The 16,257-nt window shown below is 43.0% G+C and overlaps 1 protein-coding gene across 36 annotated transcripts in view; it reads right to left on the bottom strand.

The window, feature by feature from the left end:
• Positions 1 to 1,517: 1,517 nt before the first annotated feature.
• clasp2 (cytoplasmic linker associated protein 2) overlaps positions 1,518 to 16,257 on the bottom strand; it is a 67,488-nt gene continuing 52,748 nt past the window's right edge. For 28 of the 36 annotated variants that reach the window (XM_086279875.1, XM_086279865.1, XM_086279872.1 and 25 more), the window contains 16 exons: positions 16,010 to 16,033; positions 15,704 to 15,859; positions 14,585 to 14,676; positions 14,438 to 14,501; positions 12,756 to 12,919; positions 11,006 to 11,084; positions 9,436 to 9,579; positions 8,093 to 8,236; positions 7,868 to 7,974; positions 7,574 to 7,715; positions 5,489 to 5,684; positions 5,205 to 5,398; positions 4,974 to 5,102; positions 4,579 to 4,785; positions 4,290 to 4,406; positions 1,518 to 2,926 (listed from right to left, as the gene is read on the bottom strand). In XM_086279875.1, the coding sequence (XP_086136001.1) occupies positions 2,849 to 2,926; positions 4,290 to 4,406; positions 4,579 to 4,785; positions 4,974 to 5,102; positions 5,205 to 5,398; positions 5,489 to 5,684; positions 7,574 to 7,715; positions 7,868 to 7,974; positions 8,093 to 8,236; positions 9,436 to 9,579; positions 11,006 to 11,084; positions 12,756 to 12,919; positions 14,438 to 14,501; positions 14,585 to 14,676; positions 15,704 to 15,859; positions 16,010 to 16,033 (2,037 nt within the window). In that variant the 3' untranslated portion in view covers positions 1,518 to 2,848. Of the gene's footprint in view, positions 2,927 to 4,289; positions 4,407 to 4,578; positions 4,786 to 4,973; positions 5,103 to 5,204; positions 5,399 to 5,488; positions 5,685 to 7,573; positions 7,716 to 7,867; positions 7,975 to 8,092; positions 8,237 to 9,435; positions 9,580 to 11,005; positions 11,085 to 12,755; positions 12,920 to 13,384; positions 13,388 to 13,674; positions 13,735 to 14,437; positions 14,502 to 14,584; positions 14,677 to 15,703; positions 15,860 to 16,009; positions 16,034 to 16,257 lie in introns of all 36 variants that reach the window. The other 8 variants (XM_086279869.1, XM_086279880.1, XM_086279892.1 and 5 more) reach the window with 4 other exon arrangements.

Genomic DNA, 16,257 nt, shown 5'->3' with positions numbered 1-16,257 from the left:
CTTGTTGATGCCTACCACTTTGCCTACAAAGCACTTTGAATCACCTTGTTGTTGAATTGTGCTATACAAATAAACTTGCCTTGCCTTACCAAGAGAGTGTAGTTGAGGTGCGACTCACTAAGGGACATTCACCAAATATTAGTGACATGTGAGCACACATCACCTTATATGGTTTACAGAATATCCCAAATAAACTCAAACCTGTGCATTTCTTTGTAACTAAAGTCCTTAAAGGTGTATGCTGAACAATCATTTCACCCTGCAAAAAGAACCGTTACAGTAAATACACTGATTCTCATTTAGCACTTGTCTACTCTACCTGCTCAAGTGCTTTCTATCCAACATTCCCACACATTCATACTCCGACAGATGGATTGGAGTTAGATAACTTGGGGTTAGTATCTTACCCAAGAGCTACATGCACCCCAGTTCAGGGAAATCATGGAAAGTCTAAAAACAAACCTTCCTTTCCGACCAATAACACCCACTTTTCATAACAAGGTCTTCTTGTTCTAGGAAATTAAAGCCAATTTAAGCAGAAAACTGTCAAAAAGTCAAGATTTCCAAGCCAGGGAACAAGCACGGTTAGTTGTTACCTGCAAAACACAAGAGTTGATTTAAAATGCAAATTTTAAGTATGTAAAACTGCTAAAGTATACCACATCCATCTTCAACAGTGTAACTGATATGTTTTCCCAAGTTGGGAATTGTTTTGAGGACAGACTCAGTATGAACTGCAGGGTCTTGGCAGGTTGTAGATGAGTGCAGCAAGGCCAGGGGGTTTTACAGGTCAGACAGTATCTAGGACTCTCTTTAGCTGTTCCTAAATTTACAGCCCAGAGGACAGATGGATACATGAAATATAGCACCAGTTTCACAAATAGCTATGTTGCATAAGACCTAAATGTTATCTTTTATTCCATGTGTGGATTAGCCCACTTTCTTAACGTTTCTTAACAAGTCCACGATCTCCCACCTGCTGCTGCTCTTTGCGGGAGAGCGACAGCTGGAAAACCCACTGCTTTATCAGACAGTAAATTAAACTCCTGGTGTTGATTGGTTTGTCAAAGCAAGGATAAAATCCTGACGCACATTTTCACCAATTTCTCGCAAAACAAACATAAAACCGATCACCTGTGCAGCTCAGAATAAAATTGTTTTAGAATAAAATAACTGCTAAATATTAATCAGTAAAGTAATTTTGCATTTTTGATGCTTTCATACTGACGTGTTTGCTGAAATTGAGTGGTTGTGACACAGTCACACTGTGTAAATTTGGGATGAAGGGACTCTTTAAGGGACTACGAAACATTTATGATACTGTAGAGGTTTGATCACTGATCCTGGATCAGATAAACTGCAACATTCTGTTAGCATTTAATAGATCTATTCTGTTGAATTGCATGAACAACACTCCTGTGAGGAGGTACAGACCCACCCATGCACGGTATTTCTGCTCACTGCCTTACCGCAGCACTTTCTTATGCTGCAGAAATGAAGAGAGGCGGGGCTTATCGTGATCTGTACAAGTTCTTTATTTTATTGTAAGCACAGCTTTGTAAATGCACAGAGGAAACAACAGTGAAAACTAGAATGTTACAAGAAGAGGAAGGAAAGAAAGACACGAACAGGAGAAAAGTGACACATGACTTGTTTCTTTTTTCCCAGAGCTGTAAATAATAAATTTCTACAAATTTCTCAGCAGAGATAAACAAAATAAGTGTGTGAGAGAGGGGGAAAAAAATAAAAATAAAACAAGGATGGGCACAGGTGCGCGCGTGCACCCCCCCTCTGGGGAACTCCCCTGAATGACACTGTTATTTGGATACTCCATTTTAATATCATATATAGATACATATCCACTATGTGATAATAAGCCATGTCCTGTCATACTTCATGTAGTAAGCAGCCATCTTTCTCCACGTGTTGCCCAGAACTGATGCGAGATTGGAGAAATGGAGGACATCATGGATTTATCTGAAAGGGGCAGACACTGTTCACATTAATTTAAAACCCCAGTCAGAGCACTCTGACAACAGACCCCAATAAAAAGTTATTAATCTTTTAAATTTCGTCTCATGCATAGCCAAGCACATAACGCCTCCTAAACTTTGGAATCTGTATGTACTGTATTTGCTATGAGCAGGCAGGACCCACTTTGACTCGTGTTAGTGCTGCGTGTGCTGGGGTCGGCCGGTCGTACCGTTCAGGCTCATCAGCACCTTTTTGAAACACGTGTTGACGTCTGAGTGAGAGAGAAAACTCCGGGTATTAAAAACCACTGCAGTAAAACCTCTCTGCGTAAAAGAAATCCAAACTATGACATAATGTAAAATTACATTCCCGTCTACCTGGCGCCCCCCTCCCTCAAGTTAATGAGTGTTCGAGAAGGAAACGAGGAGACAGCACCGTTGGAGGAATATTACCGCCCAGGGAAATGAGAACCATGCAGATGCACCACTTCCTGTTGACCTCGAGATGCTGTTCAGAGGGAATGTGCTGTGGATATGGAGCGGAGCGGACAGGACGGGCATTTAATATCTTCATCCTTGAGTGAGTAGTGACAAACCTGTGGAGGGTGTGACTGCATGTCTGTTTAAGTTTAATCCGAGTTTGAGGGTTCAGTTCAGTCAGAAGGGATCCTAAGAAATGGCGAGCAGAACTACAACTCTCCTCTGCACGTGTGATGACTGTGTGTACCTAACAGCTGTGTGTGTGGTGTATGTAGTTTGCTCCTGTGAATGCTTTGTTCTCAGTCTGTGTTGCTGTGTTCTCATGAACAGATGGTTTATGTTGGGTGGGCATAGCTGCAGTTCTGTAGTTGCCCTGTGGGACGGCGCTCTGTATCCTATAGGCCCTCGGTTGAGGGTTCGTTGCCGGTGGTGCCGGACTGGGCGCGCTTGATGTACAGATTCAACAGCTTCAGCTGCAGATAGAAAAACAGAAGAACATGAATTAAATAATGTGTGCAAGCCAAGAGATGCTAAAAATCTAAAAGGCGAGATTGCAGTTACTCCAGCTGAGCAGGCCGACCGCGTGCTGACACGTGGCGTTTATGGTTCCTGCATTATTTGGGCAAGTAATGTTTATCACATGACCGTTTTTGAAAGGTCGCCCTGGGATTCATCACAAATAGATCAGTCTGTAGCTGACAGACTCATCACTCATCTTTTATGGTTGTTGCCATCAACTGTTTATAAAGGATGGATGTAGCGATTGTAATGGCTCCGTGTCCTGATGTGAGTGCTTCACTTGAGCGTTTTTGTTGAGGATGCTGCATGCTGGTACAGCGCCACGTTTTAAATCACCTACTTTACTTTAAACAGTAAACTGTTCACTTCATGTTATTTCCAGTAAGACTCTCGGAGATTATGATCATAACCACATCAGGAAACAATTTACAGAGGTCACAAATGAACTGATAAGAGGTGTCATTTTTACTTATACACTTGTATACAACTCTAAAGTATATTTTGCAACCAGAGGAGTCGCCCTCTGCTGGCTTTCAGAAAGAATTCAGGTTAAAGGCTTTGAATTCACTTTTCAGACCCTGAACCTACATCTGTATTTACCAGCGCTGGAGTCGTTACTCAAAAAAAAAAAAGTAACGTGTTATACATTATTCATTACTTTTCATAAAATTGATGTACTACGTTATGTAATTAATCATCAGAGAAAGTAACTTTTTATACTACTTATCTTACTTTTGAGTTACTCAGCACAATAACCTGATACGTGCGGTCACACAATGACCAATTAACTGAATTATACAAACCTGAGGCCACAGTGCCACACACTGACACAAATGAGGATGCACATAGAATCTTCCTCTTTGTTTTTACATATAAGAACAAAAGACGAAAACTAGCGCCAAGAGACTTCAAAGTGATCGCCACTTTAAAAACAGAGGCTGCAAGCTTGACTGCTCATCATTGCCTGAGTTACAGGGCCTGCTGGGCTCGGGTCGGCCTTCACTCAGCTTTAAAATCACTCCAAGTTCTTGGCTAGCTTTGTGCTAGCTGCTGTCTTTGCAGCCGAAGTTATTAAGCAGTATATTGTAGTTGTTTCTGTACTCGATGCAGTTTGCACTTTACTATCGCACTCTTGTCTTTTGTGCAATAAAAATAAAAGTAAAAAAATCAGCTGAACAAAAAATTAAAATAAAAAGATGACTCTTGGTGGAAACCTGTTGACACGAGAGCTTGAAATGTATACACAGAAAGATCCCGGTGACCAGGATGAGAAACGACACATCTTTAGCGAGCTGGTTTACGATGAATTCAACTTACCTTGCTGCTGGACAGTTGGCTGAGGTGCGGTTTGAGGTCCTCTCCTATCACTGAATAGATGGCCACCAGGCAGAACACACAGGCTTTCCTCACGCTGCTCTCAGAGTTGTCGTAACCCTGTTCAGACAGAAGAACACAACTTACAGATCTGCAGTTCTTCATAACAATCATATTTATGCATGAACGTGAAGGCTGTGTGTGATAAAGCAGATGACAGACAACTACGATACTGCACGGCTGATACTTTCATCCTCCAAATGAACAGTTACATATCTGAGCTGCATGTTACCTGTATCAGTCCTGGTACAATCTCGGGCAGCAGGCTAATCAGGCCTTCGCGGGGAATCCTCTCCACTACTTTGGTCTGCATCTTGATGGCGGCCAGGTTGATTGGGTAATCAGCTGACTGGATAATGGGACACAACACCTTGATACACTGGTCTGGACTGATGGACAACGCCAACATGGCTGCTGTCTCCTCAGCTGCTCGAACCACCTACAGAAAAGCAGAGAAATATGAATATACAACATGACCAAGTGATAATCACAAAGCTTTTTTCCAGCTTTGATGATCCATAAATAAAATAAAGGAGTGTTCTGCACCACCGCTTCATGGTCTGATAATGCTTTGTGATAAAATCAGCTTCTCAGTGAGCAGATTAGCGTGGGTGTGGATAAACGCACCTCCTTGTGAGGGTCTTTATGAGACTCCAGGGCCTTCATGATGGTGAGCTCTGCGTAGTTCTTAAACCTCCAGGGCTGCTTGCTGAGAATCTCCCTCAGCACCCGCAGAGCCAGCGTTCGGATCACATGCTGAGAGAGGATTTAAGATAAAAGTGAGCGACTTTAGCTTTTTTTTTCTCTCCCCTCCCCTTTCATTTGGTTGTTGTAGATTTGAAATGAGTGTGTGTGTACCTCTCTGTCGCCCATCGTCTCGAGCAGGAGCAGCAGGATGGTCTTGAAGTGTTCGTCCCACACCTGCAGGGTGTTTTCGCGTATCAGTTTCTGCAGCTCACACAGTGCTGCTTTCCTCTCTTCTATGCGCTCGTTGTGATTGGATAACTCCTTGAGGAGCTCGGCCACCAGCTCCGACTGATCCAGGCTGCTATCTGTGAGGAGACAGGCGACAGAAAATAACCCACGTTAGCGATATCTCGAGGTCGTTATTTGTCCTTTTCCGCCAGAATGCTTTTGTGTACCATCAGTTTGAAGCTCCGAGTCGTCCAGGCTGGTGTCTTTGCGGCTGTGTTTGAAGGGAGAGTCGGACAAGTATTCGCGGGATACTCGGGGGCTGGAGGAGAGCAGGGGGGTGTTGAGGAGAGACGTTTTATTGTCCAGAGCCATACGCCCGCCGTCGCCCATATCTGACAGTCTGCCATCTGTCCCGCTGCCCCCCTGAAAACAAAGGTGGATTAAAAACAAAGCGAATGAACCAAGCAGTCAAACTCTAAAGAGTTCAAAAGTTCTGGTTTAAAAACAGTCTGAACTGCAGAGTTGTTTTATGTGTTTAGATGGTAAATACGCCAAATGAATTAAAACAAACATGTCTCCGTTCGATTTCTTAAAATTCATTCATATATCAGGACATTTTGGATGAAGTTTCCTTTTTAGAGAGGATCTTGTTGTCTAAATGAGAGCGTAAGAAAACAAACACACAAACAAAAACAACTCTATCACTTAAAAAGGCAGACACATGAAGCACCAGGTGAGGAGCTGAGCAGGGTTTAAGGTGCTCTTATTTGTATGTGTATATTTACACTCGAGCCGCTAAATGCTCTAAGCTGGGGTTTGATGAGTCAGGTGTGCTGTGATTGGCACGTTGATGACATGTGGGCCACTTGGGTTTCAGTTGCATCTCATGGGGAAAATGTCAGGAGGTCACACCTCTGTAGTAGAGTACGCCGTGTCCTTAAAAGGAACCGGGGTCACTGCAAGGGGCTGCAAAATAAGACCTGGCATGTCTGAAGTCATAAATTTGTTTTGAACGAGCAGGCTACCTACACAAGCATCACAAAATAATAACTGGGGATGCTTTTCAGCAGCTAGGCTTAAATAAAACAAACAGGATTTTATCAGCAGCTGTAGAAGATTATTTTTCACAGTTATCGGTCCCATAAACAATGTATGCTTCTCACTCCCTGTGCTAACGGACGGGTGGTGGGGCAGATCAGATGTCAGCGTCCCCTACAGTACACCTGTGTGGGTGTTTCAGGCCTCTGCAAGTCTTGGAAAACATGTTGTAAGGTCAAAAGACGATATAATACTTTCTGAGTGCAGAGCTAAATGAGAGTGTCAAAACCTATTACAAAGTCTGAATACTCTGTCTTATCCTCTTTTTATTCTGGTATTTGCTTATTTTATCAGGAATAAAATCTCAACTCTCACACTTTTATACTACTGGCGAGATCGTGGTGTATAGCTGCTTGCATTAGGACCGCACCATGGTGGTATTTTTCATCTGGTATCAAAATAAAGAGACCATTCAGAAGCCTGGTCACTATAAAGCAATTTGCCCACCATGCACTGCATCGTGGTGACTGCTCACGAGTCAAAGGCAACCCTATAATATACACTATATGGAAAAACATATGAATTCAAGTGTGGTGCTATAACTGGATGTCACCCTTTCAACAAGCCAGTTTGTGAAACTTGTATGTTTACAAATCCACCAGATAACAGCAAATCAACCCTTTTCCCCATTTCACCCGTCTCCATAATTTGGTTAGTAAATAGTTTGATCCTTTGCTCAAACTGAGGCTGCTAGCTTGTGTCTGGTTCTGACCTCTGGATATTTTTTGCTTTCGTCACTTTGCCTTTGTTAGCTTCTTTAGAAAGTCCGTGATCAGCTGGGTGACGGCACTAACATCAGCATAAAACTGCGCACCAGGAGCTTCACGACATGTTACCATGGGTGAGCAGCTCCTGTAGGTGACTCACTGCTTTTGTCCATATAGTGTATTTATCAGCCTCAGTGGCCAGTCAACGGTAATATTCACTTCCATTTGTACTTGTTTCAATTGCTCGCCTCCAAGTTGAGAGAAGTTTAACTCCACACCTGCCCACTTCCCACAAGTTTATTGACATTCATGATCTCTGGCTGCTGCACCGCTGCTTGTCTCTTGCTGTGGGGGAAACCTCATGAAGGTAGAATCAAATAAAAATATTCGAAAATGTTCAAACGCCCCCATGAATTGTGCCAACTGTTACACAAACCACTCAGGTCTGGTTGTATTCACACCAGGAATTGAACTTATGTCCCTAATGTGTTGGCCTCCTCCACTCACCTCCTCTCCTTCTCGCCGCTGGACGGGTTCATTCATGTCTTCTTGGCTGCGAACGCTGAAGTTTTGGATCGCCTCTGTGACACCTTTCAGTGAGCTGTAGATGTCCTCTGAGTTCATGTTTTCTGTGTCATAGTCAAAAGCACTGCACAGACACAGTAAAAGATGCGGTGTAATTTGCAAGCTTACTTTTTTTCCCCCCACAGGCGTGTTTTTGGCCACAAAACACCCTAAAATACTGTTTACTGTATAACAGTGATTTGACAGTGTAAGACTAGTTGTCAGACAAGTGTTTACCTTGGTGAGAGGGTGTTCTGGGATGTGTTAGTGGGCGAAGTGACTGGACTGGACCAGCTGGCTGGAGATCGGGGGGTGTGACGTGTCATAGGGCTGCCCATTGGTGCCTGAGAAGGTAACAAAACAACAAAGAGGTACGCCATTATTGCTGCAGTATAATGACAGAGTTCAGGTGTAAACTGTGATTCTGAAGCATTCACAGTTTAGAGTCAGAGTATGTTTTACCTGTGCAGCATTGCCTGTGTTCTTCAGGTGGTTTTGAAGTAGCTTGGTGGCTCCATCCTGGAAGGTTTTGGGCAGAGCTGCCAGCAGCATGGTGAACTCTGGAGTGTTGAGCTGGAACAGGGCAATTAGCACCGACTGGGCTGCCTGTTACACACAAAATACACACTTAGACTTTGTGGACCAAACAGGGTGGCAGCTCTTGCAAGTAGTACTGTGGTTAACTATGGGATGCTGTGAGGTGGCATTTGAGACAAGGATCCTTTTCAATTTATGATTTTGAACTGAGATGCAAGTTTATAGTTATGAGATAAAGCTTAAATACAAAAAACAAAACAAACCAAAAACTATGGTTGTCACTATCAAGCAAAATTTACAGTCCAGCAAAGGTGACGTGATTGCTGTGTGCTTCTTGTCTGCGTGCAGACAGGCATTTGCAGAAGACTGATCTGAAGCCAGGCAAAAGAATATGCTGTGGCAAAAATTTAGACAGTGTCACAAGTTTTAAACAGAGTGTGAATGACAGCAAACTACCGGAACGCAACATGAAATTAAAGAGAAAATAACAGGTAAAATGAAACAAAAACTTTCAGCTATTGGAAGAGAACAGCCAGTGCAGCAAGAAGACTGCTTGGCCTAAAGTTGAAACCATCTCTGCAGCTATGGAAAGGATACTCCACAGATCACACGATTTTCTTCCCATGGAAATTCCTAGTTCTGCTGGTAAAGCAGTGCAATAACTGTTTTTCAAACCTGTGGTATCATACACTTCGTCTGCTTTTGTTGTAACATCCCAGCCCGTTCTCACTCCCGAGGCGTAACATGTCAACGTTTTGTCACGTCCCGCGGCGTTCCTGAGAAACGCGAAAGGAGACCTTCGGCGTTCTTATAGTACGCCGCGGGTTATGGCTGGAATCCAGTGCAATGACGCTCCCGCGGTAATAGACGTTCCAGTCCTAAACCTAACCTTATCCCTAGCCCTAACCATAACTTTATCCTGATCTTAACCAGGACTATAATGATGTTAAATAGCGTGTTTCTAAGCGATTTGAAGAAAAAGAGCGAACATGTGTAGATGGAGTCCAGACGGTTCTCATATTTCCTCTTTTTTCCGAGGTCGTCATTTAGGAACGTGGTGGGTAGCCGGAAACGTAATATGTTGACGATTTGTCACCTAGCGTAAAATGTTACGCTTTGGGAGTGAGAACGTGTTGAACATCCAGATTCAACAGTCAGCCTGACTTGCTTCAAATCAATATTATAAAGTTTAATTACATCCCTCAAAAACAAAAGGGGCCTGTTGCAAGAGGACGTATTATGTTGTGTGCGTGTTTGTGAGACGATACCTTTCTGACGTCTGAGCTCTTGGGTTCAGTCGTCCAGGTGATGATGCGGGAAACAGCCAGCCGAGTCTCGCTAGAGTTCACAAAGTCCGGAGCTTCCATTTGTAATGTCAGTGTCTCGATGTACTTCAGAATAGCCACCTTCACCTGCAACGCAAACACACACATTTATACAAATTGTTAGGAAGCTGACCTATAATGGTGAATATGCATACCCAATATTCACCTGTAAAAACACAAATACAGAAACAACCAAAACCCCACCCACCCACACACACACACACACACACACACACACACACACACACACACACACACACACACACACACACACAAAAGTGAGTCAGCATGTACAACCACAGCAGATTGTGCATCTCTTGCAGGTCTGAAAAATCAAATGATCCAATGAATGAGAGAAAAGTTTAAAATGCAGTCATGCGTTATATAGTACAAAAATAAAATCAATCAACATAAAAACAATGACAAATAACAATATTAAAGAACCAATAAATGGAAAAATTCAACTCAGCCTCTGAAACGCCACAACTGACTCCTGCCCTGATTGTCTTTCGCCTCTCTACAAATGCACCTCAGGACCAGAACTTCCTCCAAATCACTTAGCAGCATCGTGCGCGCCACATAATTGCTCCCCCCGGAGCGCACTGACCTGGGAGGACTGGCTCCAGGCTGCGGCCTGCTCGTCTAGAGAGCAGGCGTGGCGCCGCGCTCTGGGGGGGAACAATTTTACCCCGGACCCTCCCCTGCCTCGCCCGCAACACGAGCTCCGCACAGGCTTCAGAGAGAGAGAGGAGAAGCACCGCGTCAATCAACGGAGAGAGACAGGGAGACGAGGACGGGGGAGGGGTGGGGAACAAGAGAGGAAAGCAGGCAGGAGGATGGAGAGAGTAGAGGAGTAAAAAGAGATGGGGGAGTAGACCTGGGCGATACTGAAATTACACTGTATGGTTTTACAAAATGAGTCAGACTCATACTGTGATACTATCTAAGCCAATTCTTACATGTCAGAGGGGTTGGATATAGCAAAATATTTAACAAAATTACTATGAAGATGTAGTTAAGTCTTCAGAAATGCAATATTTGCAGCAGGTAGTGAAATTCTACTGTTCGTAAGATCCTTTATTGCCCAAGCCTAGTGGGAAAGGAGAGGGAATAGAGGGAAACAGGTTAAACATCAGGCAGAAAAAGGGTGTGGGAGTAGGCAGGAGCAACACGGGAGATAAAAGGGTAAGAAGGGTTGGGAGCAAGGAATAAAGTAGTAGATAATCAGGGGAAACGAAAGAGAGGTATGCTGGGTAAAGATGAAAAAGGAGTTTGAGGAAGAAAGCTTGAAAGTAGCCAGTGGAGTGGCTCGATCAATCGCTATCCAATCACAGCCCAGGATTCAGGGTTTTGGGACGTAGAGCCAGCAATGGGCAGGCATGTAATAATATTAGCACAGCAGTCAGTTGAATTTCCAGCTTTGTGTGCATGCTACCCTTGCACAGACATTTGCACACTCAGCTCTCTCACATACACACTAAACAAACATGTATTATATCAACTTGTCATTTACCTTGAGGTTGGGCGTCTGTGTTTGGTCCACAGTGAACCTCATGAGAATGGTAAACTGGAGGTCGTTGGGAAAACATTCTCTGCAAGACAAAAAAACCACAGATTTAGATTTCACGTTTTGTGCCATAACATGCATCGTAAAAATAAAGTTCAAGGACTGTCAGCAAGTAAATAACCGAGTAACCACTGTGCCAGATGCAAAGTGGTGATTTGTGTGACTGCTTCTTCTTCTGCACTTTTACTAAACATTTGAAATAATAGAGATAAAAAAGTGCTGACTCTGAAGGTTGCTGCTGGTTTTTGGAGGAAAGCACTCACTGTAGGACTCACGCCAAGAACACTTTACAGCAGGGGTGTCAAACATAAGGCCTGGGGCCCGGAAACAACCCGTCAGAGGCTCCAACCTGACGTGCCAGAATAATTTGAAATGTGTGGAAAAATGTGAAAATTACAAAAGAGGGCGTCAGAAATTTCAGACTGCAAATCTTTTTTTTTTTTCTAGTTTTTTTTCCTCTCAGTTTTAGTCTTACTGGCTTCTTTAAACTACTATAATACTTTAGGAAAGGCAGACATACTATTGAAATTACATTTATTTTTCTTAAGAAACCTCAGGAAGTAAATTTTTATAAACAGATGATGAGTTTGTTATTTCTTTAAGGTCATACCACCTGAGCAGTCCTGATCTCATCTAAAGCTAAGCTACACTTAATAAAGTGTATAGTTAGTGCTGGATCTGGTGCCCCTGAATCCTTCCTTAGTTATACTGCAATAGGCCTAGCCTGCTTCAGTGTTCCCATGATGCACTTAGCGTTTCTTTCTCACTCACATTTTTTCACTCTATCTGCGGTTATACACCACTTTGCATTTGATCATTAGTTATTAATATCTCTGGCTCTCTTCCACGGTGGAGTTTTTGTCCCATCTCCCTCTCTTCACCCCCTACCAGTCGCAGCAGATGAACCTGGTCCTGCTGCTCCCTTCCCACTGTCACCATGTGCTTGCGCTCACAGGATTACCGTAATTCCCGGACTACAGAGCGCACCTGATTAAAAGACGAATGCTCTAATTTTAGAAAGAAAATCAATTTTGTACTTGTACAGACTGCACCGGATTTTAAGCCGTATGCGTTTCACTCGTAATATTAGATATTTACACAGAAATATTACACGTGAGGATTTTTAACGTTTAATTTAATCCGTAAGGTAACATAAACATGGTAACATAAACGTTATGGTAACATACAAAAATACATACTGCAAATGCTTTTTTTCCTCGAACAGCGCCTGTAACACTGCTACCTTTAAGTATATGTACGTATCAGTAACACACAAATTACGTCGCTTATGGTTTTTTTACGGAACAGTGCACAAACAACATTACAACGTCTCTTAACAACCGGTAAAAATATATACCGTATATATACACTACTTATCAATTTTATTGGTCTACTGTTACCAGGCAAAATGTTTTTGGCTGCATGAAAAAAAAATATGCATTAGCCGCATGTCAGTATACGCCGCAGTGTGGGAAAAAAGTAGCGGCTTATGACCCAAAAACTACAGTATTTGATTGTTGGGGTTCAAACTGAACTAAATTTATAGGTTATCACTCAAACATTTTACTTGTCCGGTCTACGTAATGATCACAATGGACTGTATATAGACCACAATGTGTTGGTAAAGTAAGATAAAAAGCCACTTTTTAAAATCTTGATTTGTACTTGCTTGTCTGTATACGAATGTGCAACTCACCTTGTGACATCCAGGGCTCTCTGCACTTTAGCCTGCACGGATCCCAGCAGGTCCGCTCCCATCTTCTTCAGAAGCTGTGTGAGCAGGACAAACAACCAGTCCTGCAGATCGTCCTTATGGACCTGGATGAAATCTACCAGTGTCTCCAGGAACATACTGAACACCTAAACACACACACACGCACGCACACACGCACACAGAGTCTAGGTGACAAACTGAACAACTGATCACTTATTCTTAAAACACTTCATGCGCACATGCACATGCATACAGGCACTCCTGCATTGTTTTACTGCATTATACTGAAGGGGAATGATGTGAGAGCAGCATTAGTCCACATTAGTTCCCTGTGGTTCCCATTGGAGTTAGTGGCATTTCACTCATTACTGCAGCAGTCCACCTTCACTCCCAGTCACCAAGTAACACACTTAAATCACACAAAATGAAAACAAGCCAATCACAACATGTGGGGACCATCTCTACATGCCACTAGTTGATTTCAGCAGCACAGTGGAGCTACGGACAACATTAAGTGAGGTAGGTTAGTAAGTGTTATGTAGTTCTCAATGCCCAATCAGATTAATGAAGCAGATTTCATCCAAACACAATCACTGATTGGCCAGACTTACTCTCTACAGAGAGTTCCAGAGGTGGGAGCAGCATGAGGGAGAGAGAGACATCTGTTAGCATCGTCACAAAGCATGTACTCAGTGTCAGAGAGTACACTCAGCATCTTCAATTTTTTCAAACACATTTGAGCAACAGCCAATTTTACCTTCTCCCTGACATGGGAGAAACTTGAGTGTAAGTGCAAAAAGGCTAAAAAGAAACACTGAAAAATATGGGAGATAAGAAGGAAGGAGTACGAAAAGGAGTGGTGTGAGATAGGCAGATGGAGATCACTGGTGAGATGCAGTACCTTGAAGGAGGCTGAGCTTATACCGGATTCTGCCGTGCCGTACACCCTGCCGGAGTCTCGCTGAAATTCATCAAATCGTCAAAACGTCAAACGAGGGGGAGGGGGAGGAGCTCACACAGCTTACGACATGTGTGAGAAAACGGAGCACTCAAGACGGTGGAACAGAAGTGGCAGTGTTAGAGAGGCCGAATCGCAGCTTGTTAGTCAGAGGAGAGAGCGGGCAGCCCAAATATGTACGAGTGTGTGTGTTCGTGTGTGCTTTTGAGTGTGTGAGCGGTCAGTGTTGTTGCCTCAGACTGCAGGTAGAGGAGGGGAAAAGAGAAGGGAGAGCCAGCGGGTGTGAAGAGTGCAGCCAGCAGTTTGGCTGCTCAACAGTGACAGAACAATCCCACAGGACGGCGGCGAGCGTGATGGCACACTCATTCAGGTGTGGCATGCCGTTAGAAAACAGTCCAATGCACGCGTTCCATGCCCGTGTTTATGTCTGAGTGTGAGTAAATTTGAGGAAACATTTTGACCTGTTTATCCCGTCTTTTTCACTAAATTCATTAGAAAGATGTGACAGCTAAAGTGTGTGTGTGCTTTTTAAAGCGGTGTAACACTTTCTGTGTTTGGCAGAATCCGGTACAGTCAAGGATGATGGGATAAACAAAGTATTTGAAAAAGTAAAATTAAAGCAGGTGAATTATGAATCTTGTGCCACGGTACTGCAAATGAATGCAGTGCATCTTTGTGCGAGGGTTTATGCTGCATGCATCCATACCTTACTGTGAGGGTCAGCAAACATCCTGGTGAAAATTTCACAGAGCCTCTTCAACTCAACCCGACTACAGACAAAACAGCAGCAGTTAGTTGGAAATCATCTATGACTTTATTAACTGCAAACACGCCTGAGTGACCTGACACTGACCTCAGGGTGCGCTGGTTTTTAAGCAAAGCCTGAAGGCCCAGTAGACCCTCCTTCCTCTCAGACCAGTTGGCACTGGCACAACGATTGAGCACCTGGAGGAAAGAATAAGATTCAATACATGCACGTAATAAATATTCAGCTTAATATTGAAGTAACACGTTTTTAATGGCTTTTCAGATTTAAGCACAGGAGACATGAGTATATAAACCTCACTGATCATATTCACTCACTGATTCTGGGTAGTAATATCTTCACTGCAAAATTCTAGTGCTCAAAATGAACTGGAGCGGGAAAGGTACTGTGACCCTGGCAGATCTGTATATAGACTATAAAGACGGTCTGCATAATTTCCAAAGTTTTTAACTAAATACAAGCTTCCAAATTCTCACTTTTTCATTATCTCAAATTGCACACTATGTTAAGGAAAAGTTTTCATAAACAGAATAGAAACCATTTCAGGTAAACACCCTCTTTAAGAGCGCTTGGTACTCTACAAAGGTCAAATTTATTTATATATCACATTTAAAACAGCAGAGTTGACCAAAGTGCTGTGCATGAAAAATCCTAACAACAAATATCAAAGTTACTTCATTGTTTACACACTCCTGTGTCTTCAGCTTTTATACAGGAAGCCAAGGACCAGAACACAGAATTGTCAGCACAGTTTTGGGAAGAATCTTTGCCCCTTAATCACAACTGTCAACACAAATTAAAGACTGATTTAGGTGATGCACAGGTTGCATTACTCTAAAACCAAATGGAACCGCATCTTTCCATTAACATGTTTTCAGTGTGCGCTGTTTGGTTGACACATAAGGTCGGTATGGCCTGACCCTTATGTCAACGTTTTAGTGGCTTTCTGCAGCCTTATCCAGAGGCATTAAGCATAACAGTAATTTCTAGATTGATGGATGCTCCTTAGAAAACCTTGAGGTTCCACCTGACATTCAAATTGCTCTGCAAACTTTAACTTTAAAAGAGCGCCTTAATGATACTGTTCCCTTCTGTGAAACTTCAAACCCATCTAAATTTAACTTAAGTCATTTAAGTTTTTTCTAAGGACCTAGGTTTTAGGAAAGCTGCCCATCGCAGTATCTATTTCCTGCTGCTGTTGTTTACCTCAGCTACATCTTCTGTTTGTCTCATGTAGGTGGGGATGGCCCCTCCGTTTCTGGAGCTGTAGGATCTCTCTGAACAGGCGCTGGATGCATCGCTGTTGGCATCGTCGTCAGAGTACATGCCGTAATTCTCATACCGTCGCCGTGCTGGCTTCTTCTGCAGGGAACAGAAAGGGCATGACATTACAATGAAAACAAAAACCAACAAGCAGGACATTAAGAAAGCATGCACTAGCACATCTTGATAGAACACAAACCAAGCACACACACACCCACACACAGGTAAGAGGTAGGAAAAGAAGCTGACCTTGGATCTCATGTCTCCCAACAGCTGACAGCGTTAAACAGAGGTAGAATCAGGGTTTAGTTAACACACAGACACACAGTGTAGGAGCTAGTGGCAGGATACTGGAACGTGCACTGTTTGTAGCCAGGATGTTCCTGGTGACTAATTTTTTAGACTAGTATAACCGACGAGTCTAAAACTAAGAAAGACTCAGATATTACGTTAAATTTGAAAACTGTTTAATGGACAATGTAAAAAAAACTCTATAA

Source organism: Aulonocara sp. 'chitande type north' Nkhata Bay, linkage group LG22 (assembly GCF_057382095.1).
Source record: "Aulonocara sp. 'chitande type north' Nkhata Bay isolate Kocher_YH1m ecotype deep benthic linkage group LG22, A_spYH_male_GT1.1, whole genome shotgun sequence".
Classification (NCBI taxonomy): domain Eukaryota; kingdom Metazoa; phylum Chordata; class Actinopteri; order Cichliformes; family Cichlidae; genus Aulonocara; species Aulonocara sp. 'chitande type north' Nkhata Bay.
Note: the sequence above shows the minus strand (reverse complement) of the source record. Positions and strands in the feature narration are given on the sequence as shown.